This window comes from Artibeus jamaicensis, unplaced genomic scaffold (assembly GCF_021234435.1).
Source record: "Artibeus jamaicensis isolate MK-2021 breed Jamaican fruit bat unplaced genomic scaffold, CSHL_Jam_final contig_391, whole genome shotgun sequence".
Lineage (NCBI taxonomy): Eukaryota > Metazoa > Chordata > Mammalia > Chiroptera > Phyllostomidae > Artibeus > Artibeus jamaicensis.
This window is the reverse complement of record NW_026521814.1, coordinates 14512052-14524662: the sequence shown is the minus strand read 5'-3', so window position 1 is coordinate 14524662 and position 12611 is coordinate 14512052. Positions and strand designations below refer to the sequence as shown.

Genomic DNA, 12611 nt, shown 5'->3' with positions numbered 1-12611 from the left:
CATCCATGCTACCCAAAGCAATCTACAGATTCAATACAATTCCTATCAAGATTCCAATGATGTATTTCACAGGAATAGAACAAATATTTCAAAAATTTATATGGAACCACAAAAGGCCCCACACAGCAACAGCGATCCTGAGAAAGAACAAAGTTGGAGGAATCATGCTGCCTTGTATCAAACTATTCTATGCAGCACTAGTAATGAAAACAGCATGATACTGGCATAAAAACAGACACACAGATCAATGGACCAGAATAGAGAGCTCAGAAATAAACTCACACCTTTATAGTCAATTAATACTCAAGAGAGTAAACAAGCACATACAATGGGCTCAATAAATGGTGTTGGGAAAACTGGACAGATATAGGCAGAACAATGAAACTAGACCACCTTCTCACACCACACACAAAAATAAATTCAAAATAGACCAAAGACTTAAATGTTAGACCTGAAACAATAAAAAACGTGGAGGAAAACATAGGCAGCAAAATCTGGGACAATGCTTATAACAACTTTTTATCAGATATATCTCCCCATGCAGGGGAAACAAAAGAACACACACACAAATAGGACTACATCTAAAAAGGACTAAAAAGTTTTTGCACAGCAGAGGAAATCATCAAAAAAATAAAGACAACCCACTGAATGGGGAACACATTTGCTGACATATCTGATAAGGAGTTAATATGCAAAATTTACAAAGAATTTACAAAACTCAACACCAAAAAAATTAAAAACCCAACTGAAAAATGGGTAAAGAACCTGAATAGGCACTTCCCCAAAAAGGACATACAGATGACCAATAGACATATGAAAAGATGCTCAACATCACTAATCATCAGAGAAATGCAAATCAAAACCACAATGAGATATCATCTCACACCTGTCAGAATGTCATCAATAAATCAACAAACAACAAGTGCTGGCAAGGATGTGGAGAAAGGGGAACCATTCTACACTGTTGGTGGGAATGCGGATTAGTGAGGCCACTGTAGAAAGCAGTGGAGATACTTCAAAATATTAAAAATGAATCTGCGTTTTGATCCAGAGATCCCACTTCTGGGAATATATCTGAAGGAACCCAAAACACTAATTTGAAAGAACAAAGTACCCCTATGTTCTTTACAGCATTATTTACAACCTTCAAGATATGGAAACAGCCCAAGTGCCCATCAGTAGACAAGTGGATGAAATGATTATAGGATATTTATATAATGGAATAGTACTCTATCATAAAAAAAAGAAGAAAATTTTATCCTTTACAACAGTATGGAAGGACCTGGAGAACATTATGCTAAGTGAAATAAGCTAGTCAGAGAAAGACAAATACCACATGATTTCACTCATATGTGGAATCTAATGAACTGAACAAACAAGGAAAATGGGGACAGAATCACAGATGGAGAGCAGGACGACAGCTCTGTGAGGAGGGGAATGTAGGAGGAGGAGGGGAATGTAGGAGGTGGAGGGGTTGAGCAAAAAGACAAAAGGCTTCATGGACATGGACAACTGTGTGGTGATTGGTGGGGGGAAGGTGTATAAAAGGGACTAAATGGTAACGGAAAAAATAGAATAAAGATGAAATTTTTTAAAAATGTAAATGTACATGCTGTTAAGAAGCAGGAAATGTCAATAAAGAAAAAAGATTGATGATTCAATAGAAAAATAAATGATAATCTATAGAGCAAGATTCTGGAAAAGGAATCATCAAAAAAAAATGAACAGGTGATCTGGCTGTGATATCTTTCAATGAATGATACCCAGAATTAGTTCAGCTCATGTAGGTACCTAAGCAATTTTGACACTAAGGCCACAACCACTTCTTTCCAGGCAAGAGCCGATTAGAGCAATGTAGACTTGTGACCCAGCTATCAGGAGCAATGAGGTTCCATAATTCTCTGCTACTAGCTGAATTTCCTGGTGGAGGAGGGGTGGATATATCTGACCATTTGGACAAAAGATTAGAAAAGGGTGGTCTGCTTAAGGAAACACATAGCAGATACTAGGAAGAAGTGATACTAGCAAGAACCCCAACAGCTACCTGGTTCTTAGTTCTAACTCCATCTGGAGGCCAAGCTCCACTCCTGCCCTTAGATTCTTCGGTGCCCCTGTACTCTTATATTAAATTCTTCTTCTCTGTTTTAACTTAGTTCAAATTAATTAATATTTATAACCCAGAGTCCTAATTAATACACATACTAAAAAACAAGTTCTTTTTAAAATGGTTATCAATCATATTAGACCTGAAGGCAAGCACAGCAAACTAGAATGTACTTTCTGAAAATAATGGCAGATAGCAGGTAAGAATTAGGAAATAAAACTGAAATCAGACTAGTAGTCTCATAGCTGTATTGTGAATGTACAAACACTTTGTGAAGTCAAAGCAGACAAAAATACTATTTGGAAATCAAGCTCAACATATGAGAACTAAAGTAGAATCTTTTACTTCAAAAATATAGACTTTTAAATTTTACTTCAAAAAGAGATTACCACTTTGTGAAAACACCAAGACATTCAGATAGAAATGTCCAATAATTAAAAATGTGAAAATGAAGATCAAAGAGTTAGAGACTAATATAAAAATTCCCCCCAAAGTGGTGAATGCTAATATAGGAGATTTTACTTCAAAAACGAAGCTACTGATTTTCTTTAAAATTCATCAAAAATGAGATGGACTAACCCCAGTGTAGCTCCACTGGTTGGAACATCGTCAGATATGCCAAGGTTTCGGTTTTGATGCCTGGTAGGAATGCATGCTGGGGGAGGGTGCAGCCAATGAATGCATGAATGGGTGGAACAGCAGGTCACTGTTACTATCCCCCCCACTTACTCTCCCTTTATAATCAAAAATTACATAAATCAATAAATTTTTTTAAATGAGAGACTTTTACTAGATGGAGAAGAGGTCAGATTAATGGATATGTGATAAGCAAGCATAATAAAATGTTAATGGTAGAATTTAGGTGTTTGGTATATAAGTGTCTATTATAATATGCAACTGTGCAATATGCTTAAATTTTTTTCAAAATAGTATGTTAGGGGAAAAGAAAACTGTTGACACTATAATCCTTAAAGTATACCTCGTAGAGAGGGATTTGCTGAAACAGGAAGTATGAGGCATCAAAATAAATATGGAGTGAACTTCAGGTACTGATAGCAGTAAGTGGTTTAAACTAGAACTTCTGAACCAGGTGCCCCAGCTCTCCTTCTCACCACCTCAGAGGCCCAGGCAGGATATTGTTTCCTAGCCCCCTGTGGTCATGTTTTGTTTTCTCTTAGCAACTCAGGCCAAAGAATCTAATTTCCTTTCCTGTGAATTTCTAGAAATCTGCTTTCGCAAATTGTTAAGTAATGAATCTGCTCAAACACTATGGCAATCTTTTCCCTAAGATTCCAATCATTTTCAATTCTTCATTCTTGGTCAGAATTAAGTCCAAAGAAGCAGTTGTCCTTTATTTCTATCTGCGTCCCCTGAGATAAATGAAGGATATATTATAATGCTCTCTGACTCATTAAAACTCTTTTCTAAAATGTGCCTTAAGCAAATTTTTAAGACTTGAATTATAAAAAGCTTATCATAATCTTTATAAGAGAAAACTGGAAGTAAATATAATGCAGTCCCCATTAAATTTGCAGTACCTACATATAATACTTGTTTAGTCACTGAAGATGGTAACACGTTAACATTTCTTGACATGGCAAGTTATGCACAAGATAGTAAAAAATGGTTTAAAGACATCATTACAGCATGACTTTATACACACATATTATGTCTGAATAATGCCAACATGCTACCGTGGCTCTTAGCTTGGATATTTGCCTTCATTTTTTTCTGCAACAAAAATATATAACATTTCATAATAAATTACTTATCCTTTCATTTTTTTTATAATTGTAAAATAACTGCCAGATATCCTGCTGATATCAGAATAAGACTTCTAAAAGCCATCCGGATACTGAAGGCTCCCATCATTACTATAGCCAACTGTCATACCAATTTTATTATTGTATTCTCCATATTCTCGTACCCTAATTCTTCCGATTCTATTTTCATCCAAATGTTCCTACCCTCAGACTTAAGAACTTTTGCATAACATCTTGACGTAGAATGCTACTCTCCCAACCCTGGGAATCTATGTTGTTTTAATCAAGTTGCCCTTCCACTGCTGTGCCAGTCACCAAACCTCTGGTATAGCACCTAGCACCTTGCAGTAACAGAAGACACATCAGTCTTCTGTGGCAGACCTGTAAGTCCCAGAAGGCAAAAATGAATGTGCCTCCCTAGTGCTTAGCATATAGGTAACTCTGAATAAGTTGTCAAAAAACTTGGATGGATGAAGTTTCAAACTGGTGAGGTGATAGCAAAACAGCATCTAGCTGTTTTAAATGAATTAAAGGCTCCAGGCCTAATAGATATTACATGGCACAATACTTAACAGTATGATTTTAAAATTAATTCATAATATGAGAAACCATGGGAAAGAGGTAACAGACAATAACAAATGCCTCCTCCCACAATTTAAAAAAAAATCCCCAAAACAATAGACTTTGAAGCCTGATGGCAAACAAGCAAAGCTCTCCCACAGACTAGCACAAGGAAGGGTGTGAGGGCTAGAAAATGTGGCTTAAATAAGTGACCATTCCTAACACAGAAGATACAGTAAATTAGAAGCTGAGGTTTAAGAGGTACAGACTTTAAACAGTGGTTGGGGGTGGGGTGTTATGAACGGACTCCAGCTACATTATGCTCTTTGTTATTCTCCTAATAAGTCACATGGGTGCCTAGCCCTGAGGGGATTTGCACACACTATTCCTCTGCCCAGATCACCCATTCGACTACATATCCCCCATAACTAAACTTTCTCATCTCCCTGAAATATCTGATCAATGTTCTCCACTGACTTTCTACTTGAAATGTGAACCTGACCTCCTTACCCTGCTCTACTTTTTCTTTTTTCAAAACTTAAATAATTTAATTATTTATTATGTGTTGGGAACCACCCTGCCTGGTTTCAGAGGCTGTAACCTCCCATGGCTAAGGCTGAGTAAAAAGACCCTGGGACCATAAGCCACTAAGAAGACAAAGCTTATCTTCCTGGCAAGGGGGCCACGCTGCCCCCTTTTACTTCACCCTGCTTAGCCCCAGGCAGATGACTGGTTACCAACGATGGGTAAGATTCCTCAAGGGAGGGAGGACCTAAGATAGGCACAGTCACAAAGAGGCCCTCAGGGAAGAACTTGGGGGTGGGGCTACAGAAAAAGGGGGTGATGGACACTCAACCCTCGGCTTTAACATAGTCTGAGTCTTCTTTCTGTCTCAATAAGTCTCCTAATCTCTTGGCTGCCTTACTTCCCCTGCCTGACTTAAGCCTGAAATAATGCCGGAGGGTGGTACAGCTCTGGGCAGGAACAGATGGTTCCCTGGGCAATCAGGCTCAAGAAAGAATGCACTTTGCTAAGACTGTCCTCAATTTTCTGATATGGGTCCACACATGAAAAGAGTTTGTTTCCCAAAGTTTTATAGCCCTGTAGCTAACTGACCCTGACTCAGAAGAAGCCCTTATAGTTCTTTGAATGTTATCTATTATTTGACCATTACTGCCTGAGCATAATGAATGAGAACCTTCCTTGATATAATGCTCCCAGAAAGCAATAAAAGACTGTCCAGGCAAGGACTGGGGCACTCACTCACTCAGAGTGGCCATGCTGTCCCTTTTCTCCACCGGACTTCTGCAGTCCATGTGAATTTGTTTGTTGCATCCACAACGCCGCGGACACCTCTGACCAGAATCCACATCAATTATGTTTGGTTAATTAGTTCACCCCTAAGAATACAAACTCCATAAGCACAGGGATCTTTGCTCATTTTGTTCACTAATATAACCCAAACACCTAGAACACAAGTAACTGATAAATTCTTGTTGAATGCACAAAATGGATATGAGAAAGATTACAAAGAAAATGTGAACGGGACTTGGTGATATTAGTACAGTATCAAGGAAAAAGGTCTAGAGTTGAAATAAAAGATGTGGACTCAAATCAAAGCTCTACCACTTACTAGATCGACAGTATTTTCTAGGACGTGTCTATAAACCTCAGCTACTGATTTGTAAAATGAGTGGCTGAGATCAGATAAGACAAACATGAGCAGGAGGGTGACTAAAAATTATTCATTTCAATAATTCAAAAGACAGTTTAGTATTAACAGAAAGGAATGAAAAGTTCAGGAGTAAGGGTTGAAGGATGCGATCACAGGAGTAGTACTAATACTAAGAGAAGTAAGAAATCCAGAAACGTCACTTCATTTGGTAACAAAAACGTATAGATTATGAGTTAGGTTTCAATCTATAGCTGTGCTGTCCAACATGGTATCACTAGCCACATATGCATATTTAAATTTTAATTAATTAAAATTAAATAAAATGTAAAATTCAGCTCCTCTGCCACAATAGTCATATTTCAATGACTTAATGACCATAACAGCCACACGTGTTTAGTGGCTACCATATTGGACAGCGCAGATTACAGACCACTTCCATCACCACAGAAAGTTCTAGTAGACACCTCTAATTTATAAAGTTTGAGTTGACAGCAGAATAGAGTTCAAGTGGGTGTCATTTTACTATCCCTGATGCTGGATTCCTGCAAAGCTTAAACATCTTTAGAAGAAAGGCAAAACCATCCACATTATCAATGTGAGCAGGAGTGGCAAACTGTATATAATAAATTAAACAATTCATATTATTTGTTTCCAAGGGCCTGGGATGCATGAACATTCCCCACATGGGGTATGTCCCACCATGGCAACTATGAATAGAATTTGGAGAGTCCCAGTGAAGCTGCTGGCAAGAATTTGGTCATCATTATGGCCAAAACCTCTGATATGCTGGCAAGACCAAATATTACATGCAATATAAAAGCTTTCTTAGTGAGTGACAAGGTAATACCTAGAGCTCCAAATCTCACCCAAGAGCAGAGTTACCTAGAATGTTAACAGCCTTCTTTAATGAGTAAGCATATTTCAACCACAGAAAGATTCAGAATGAAATATAAAAGTACTGAAAAGAATCAAAGCCAGATGTTAATTTTTGTTTTAAAAAGGTAAGTAAAAATTGATCTTGTATATACTTACAAAATTTAAGAGAGTCTGGCCTGTAAGAATGACTAACTTGTAACAAATTTAAAATGCATAACTGGGTAATTAATAACTTGAGACATGATATTAGGCTGAAATCCTTAAGTTCAGAAATAACATTTGAACACTGCAAAGACAGTCACTGTGTTTACAAATTCAATGCATGTCAACAGATATTTTTTCCTCTTTTTTTGTAACGTGACAATAGGTTTTTAAACAGCTAACAAAATCCAAAACCAAGGCATAAAAATGTCACATACTTAAATGACATTTACTATGACTTTTTAAGAATCTAAAACTGCATTCTGAAGCAAGATCAAAAAGGAACTGTTTATGTAATAATATGCACTTAGGGAAAAACAGAGTCTAAAAGTAAACCATCACCCTCAAAACTCTCCTCAGCAACTTTTAATAAGAATGTGTTCCTGAACAGAAATAATTAGAATCGACTCATAGGAAACCATAATAGAAGTGCAATGGGTTTTAGCCGGTCCGCCCTCAAAGTGTCCACATTCTTTAGGACTCTGTAATCCCTTTTCTGTTTCACCATCTCCACCCCCAAACCCCCTCGGCATTCAATCACATAATTTTAAGTATCATTTAATGCACTAACTTCCAAACCCAAATCCATCCTTTCCTCTCTATTCTCATTGTCATCATCTTGGTTTAATCCTTCATTTTTTCTCACTCATGCTGCTGCAATGGCCTACCCTAACTGATCTCCCTAGGTCATCTTCATCCTTCTCCAATCAATTCTTAACAGTCGGCTGGAGTGATTTCTCTCAAACCCAAACCCATCTGATCGAGTTCCCTTCCAGGTCAATTCTTTCAAGGGTTCTCCAACACATATTCCCTTTAGCTACTTCATTCTTCCTCATGACATTTAACATTATCTGACATATAGTACTATATAGCTTGTTTGGTCACTATCTCCACTCCAACTAGAATGTAAGTCCATAAGGGCAGATTTTGTTCACTGCTACATATTGCATAGTAAGCACTCGAACATGAATAAATGAGTGAATGAATACGTGAATGAATGAATGATGATCTACAGGCCAGAGGCCTCCATGACCTACAAGGGCCCTCTTTTCACTCCACTCCCACCTCTGCGTATGCTGAATGAATTGTTTAGTTACCTGAATACAGTATGTGCTTTCATGACCCCTTGCTTTGCCATATGCTATTTATTTCCTTTGCCTCACCACCCAATGAACCTGCCACACTATCACCCATATTTTAAAATTGTCTCCAGAAAGCTTACCCTGACCCCCTAGACAAAGTGTACCACTTTCTTTTCTTTGTGCTGCACCTGTACCTGTATCTACAGTGGCTTGGCTCAAACTGTACCAGCATGTATATCTCCCTTGCTAGATTCTGAATTCTTTGAGGTCAAGGTCTATTATTCATCTCTTTGCCTCCAGTGCCTAGAACAATACTTGTCATAAAGTGACTACTCTATAAAGGTTGGGTAAATTAATATATGTGTGACTAAAGTGTTAAGAGGAATGAAAACAAGGAGTTTCAAGAAGTCACTCTTCCAATTCCACGATGACAACCAGCCATGAGATAAAAGAATTGAGACCAATGACATCATCCAAGGTAATGAAAAAGGAGCTATACAAACAATACACATCACCAAACAATTCCGAAACAACTGACATACAGTCCCATTCACACTTCATTAGATATACATGCTGGCTCCTCTTTGCTCCATCATTTGCCTTCCTTAAAAGGAAGACCTGGGTTCCACGTGAACAATGTATTAAGTAGATCACTCTCTGAGGAAGTTACTGTGCTCCCTCATATTTGAATTCAAACTTCAAAACAGTTTCATAGAACTAGATTTTAAAACTACCTACACCTAGCCCTGAACCAGAGACCAAACAGAGCTTTCTGCTCTTTGCAACAGATGCCATCAATGGGTTACACCTATGCCTTCAAACACTGAAATAGTCTCACAGGGGACCCTAGACCAACCACCTGTACCCATGGAAGCCTCATCCATTATCCTCGAATGCCTTATAAGACTTAACTATTTTTCTGCAAATACTGTAGACCAATGCCCCTAAATCCAACCACAAGGAATACACCTGATCTACCTACTTAGTTTTAAGAGTGCAAACTTGCATGCAAATGTACAATCACACACAGTTGCATACAAATGAATAGACATAAATGTACATGAAGTCGTTTAGAAAACTTAAGCTTTAAACCTTACGATGACTAATATAATATCAAGTGAAGCCAAAGGCCAAGATATGATCCCTGATTCCTCCATCCTCCACCACTCAATAACCAAGTGATGGAAAATTTACCTCCTCTTATTTTTTTCAAATAGGCTGCCTATTCCCAATCGTAGCATTTCTCATTGGGATAACAGTCTTCTAATTGGTCTCAGTCTTTGGCCTCAATGAAAAAACTGCATCTACCATTTGTTGAGGGGTTATGTAATCAGCATTGCACTAAGCACTTAATCACTTTATATTTTTCAATTCTCATAGCAACAATGCCACACAGGAATTACGGTCCTCATTTTCACAGATGGGGGAACAGAAAGAAACTCTGAGAGGTTCAGTGACTTGCCTAAGTCATGCAGCTGGAATTGTGTAGTAAAAATTCAAACTCAGGTCTATTTTCCCATGTGCTTAACCTTCTTCGATTCAAACCCCAATGTGGCCTTTCCGAAAGGTAGATGTAACGTTTTACCTCACATAAAATCCTGCGAACAAGACCAGTCTCTCTAGCCTCATCATCTGTCATTCTCACCGATTTCTGTCACACTTTACTCCCAGCAGTTCCCTAACTTGTCTCACTGCTTTACCCATGAACACACTTTTTCTGCCAAGAACTCTTTTCTCCTTTGGCAGGCTGCTTCCAACACAAACTTGAAGATTTACTTAGACAATCCATATTCTGAAAAGCCTTTGCCCTAACAGATACACACCCAAAACTGGGTTAAGTGACCATTTGGTATGATTACCAGCTAGTTTCTAATACACTTTCACACTGTATTAGAACTTTATTTCACTAAGGTTATTAGTTCCTTAAGAGTAAACAGTGCATTTTTAAATCTCTGTATTCCTAGTACAATGAGTATGTAGGAGAAAGGAAGGACTCAGTGAATGTTGAATTGATGAATTCACGAGAAGCAGTACATCTTAAAAACTTGACTCCAAAATTAATGTGATGTGCTTCTGCATTCTAGCCCACCACACAGAACACCTGCCAAGCCTGCAGCCTTGTAAAATCTTTTTAATTTCCTCATCTGTAAAATGGGAAAGAACTGCACCTACCCCATTGTTTGGAGAGAGAAGTAAAAGAAATAATAGATTTAGCACAATCTCCGGTACAGTGACAGCACTAAACGTTAGCAGCACTTTTTTCACTCTCAAAGTTCAGTAACGCTGACAAAGCCACATCTCAAAAAACAGCTTTTCCTAGCAGCTTCCATTAGAGCTTAAGATTTCTCCAAAAAGTCGGAAGTCAAAATCTTTCACCTTTTGTTTACACAAGAGCTAGGCAGCCACCACCACACCCTATAATCACTAACTAGTATTTGAAATTTATTGCTTCTTTCCCACCTCTCGGTTTCTTCCATCAAAGTTGAAGGCCCTGCCCCTGAGCAAGAGGCAGGGAAACATGCCCCACGGAAACCCATCAGTGCCTTCTTCCACTTCTCCTTTGCCGGAGTTACGAGAGAGATCCATCATATAATACAAACTTAAGTCTCCTCGAAGGATCAAAAGAGAACCCCTTGTATCCATTCCTAGATCTTGGCCCCCAATGTATTAATTCAAGATAGATAATGAATTGCTAGCATTAAAAAGCCAAGGAAAAGGGTCGCCTTGAACGCTTCCCCAATAAGAGTGTTTCAGGTCTGCTACTCTCAAATAGTGACCCAAATCCACCATTCCATCCTGCCCACTTCCTGACAGAGTCCAGGGTCTCGTCCACTTTCTCTTGAAAGAAATGGACTAGTACCTCCAGGGACCAGAATGCCTTCCGCCCACGCGTCACCTTGCGTACGACAGAGCGTGTTCCCTCCCGCAGGTCGCGGCCTGGCAACGCGCTGGCGGCTCGCTCCACCGAGCCGCTACTCACCGCTTCTTGGGGATGGTGCCCGACTCCTGCGCGGCGGGAGTGGCCGTGGGCGCCGCCGCTGCAGGAGACGCGGCTCTCCGCGCTTTGCACTCATTGGTACTCAGACCCTCCTGGGGCCGGCCCAGCAGATGGCCCGAAAGAACACGCAGTCTCCGCCCCGCACGGTCCGGGTCCGGGTCCCGATTCAGGTCCGCCGTGGAACGTGAGCGTGCGCTCGAGCCCGTCTCGCCGGCACCAGCCACCGCCTCCGCCATGGCTTCCGCCTTGTGCCGCCGTCTGGGACCGCTGGGCGCGGGTGAAAGGTCACTCCGAGCGGCGCTCCGCGCGACCATTCGCTGCGGCGTATCCCGGCAGCCACCGCGGCGACTGGGCGGCCGGCGCCAAGCGCCTGGAGCATTACATCCTCTACTCCCGCCCATCCCGCCAGCCAGCCTTGCTGTCTAGCTTCTGACTGTGTGCACCTGCCGAGCAGGTGAGTTTGAACTGCCCCGGCGTGTCCCAACTCCTACCGGGCTGGGTCAGGATCCAAACCACAAATGTTGACCAAGTATCACCCTAGGTCGAGTCCTCAGGGTGGCTTGGGCCTCCAGAGAGAAACCTTGCTGCAAGAGGCTTGGCGGTGCTAGATTTGGTAGAACCAGCTGCACCCTTTACCTGAATACACTCATACTGCCTCACCTCTGCCCCCAATTCCTGCAAGTCACTGAAGTAACTCAGAACTGACGCATTGCCTGAACCATTATAGCTGTCATTTTCGCATTTCCTTCTTCGTGCCTCCCACTGTGCTTGAGGCCAGATCTCATGTAGATAATCCTCATTGTATCTATTTGATGAAAAAGATGGAAAAACTGAATCACAGAGACACTAACTCGCTCAGGGTCAGTCATGTAGTTAAGAAATGCTAAAGCTGAGTTGCAATCTAGGTTCTTTTTCCATTCTTGCCAGGCAGTATTTTAAGGTACCAATAAATTTACCCAACACTGTTAATAAGACTCTTTGCTTATCTACAAATTGACTTCATTTTTGGAGAATTGTAGTTGGTGAAATTAGGGAGATCTCATAGCCATTTTCAGCAATGGATTGGATTGCAGCGCTAACCATCAGAAGTCAAGTTCTTTTTTGTATAATGCACAATGCAAACATGTCTTAGAAATAATAAGGGAAAGTATTGCCATAAGGATTCCAAGACCAATGAAGTCTCCTACTTTCTGAATAACCATCTTCTTTGTAACACTGGCTCTTGTCAAAAAATTGAGGAGTTATATGACTAATACAAAAGAACGCCTAAGTACTGGAAAAATGTAGGCAATAGGAGGGCTCGATTTGTGTGCCAGATGTTCAGATCTTAAGAGATACTTAAGCATTAAAT

The 12611-nt window shown here is 40.1% G+C and overlaps 1 protein-coding gene across 3 annotated transcripts in view; it reads right to left on the bottom strand.

The window, feature by feature from the left end:
• Window positions 1-11542, bottom strand: part of AGPS (alkylglycerone phosphate synthase) — a 148387-nt gene extending 136845 nt beyond the window's left edge. For all 3 annotated transcript variants that reach the window (XM_037130012.2, XM_037130013.2, XM_053665081.1), the window contains exon 1: window positions 11243-11542. In XM_037130012.2, the coding sequence (XP_036985907.2) occupies window positions 11243-11496 (254 nt within the window). In that variant the 5' untranslated portion in view covers window positions 11497-11542. The remainder of the gene's footprint in view (window positions 1-11242) is intronic.
• Window positions 11543-12611: the final 1069 nt, after the last annotated feature.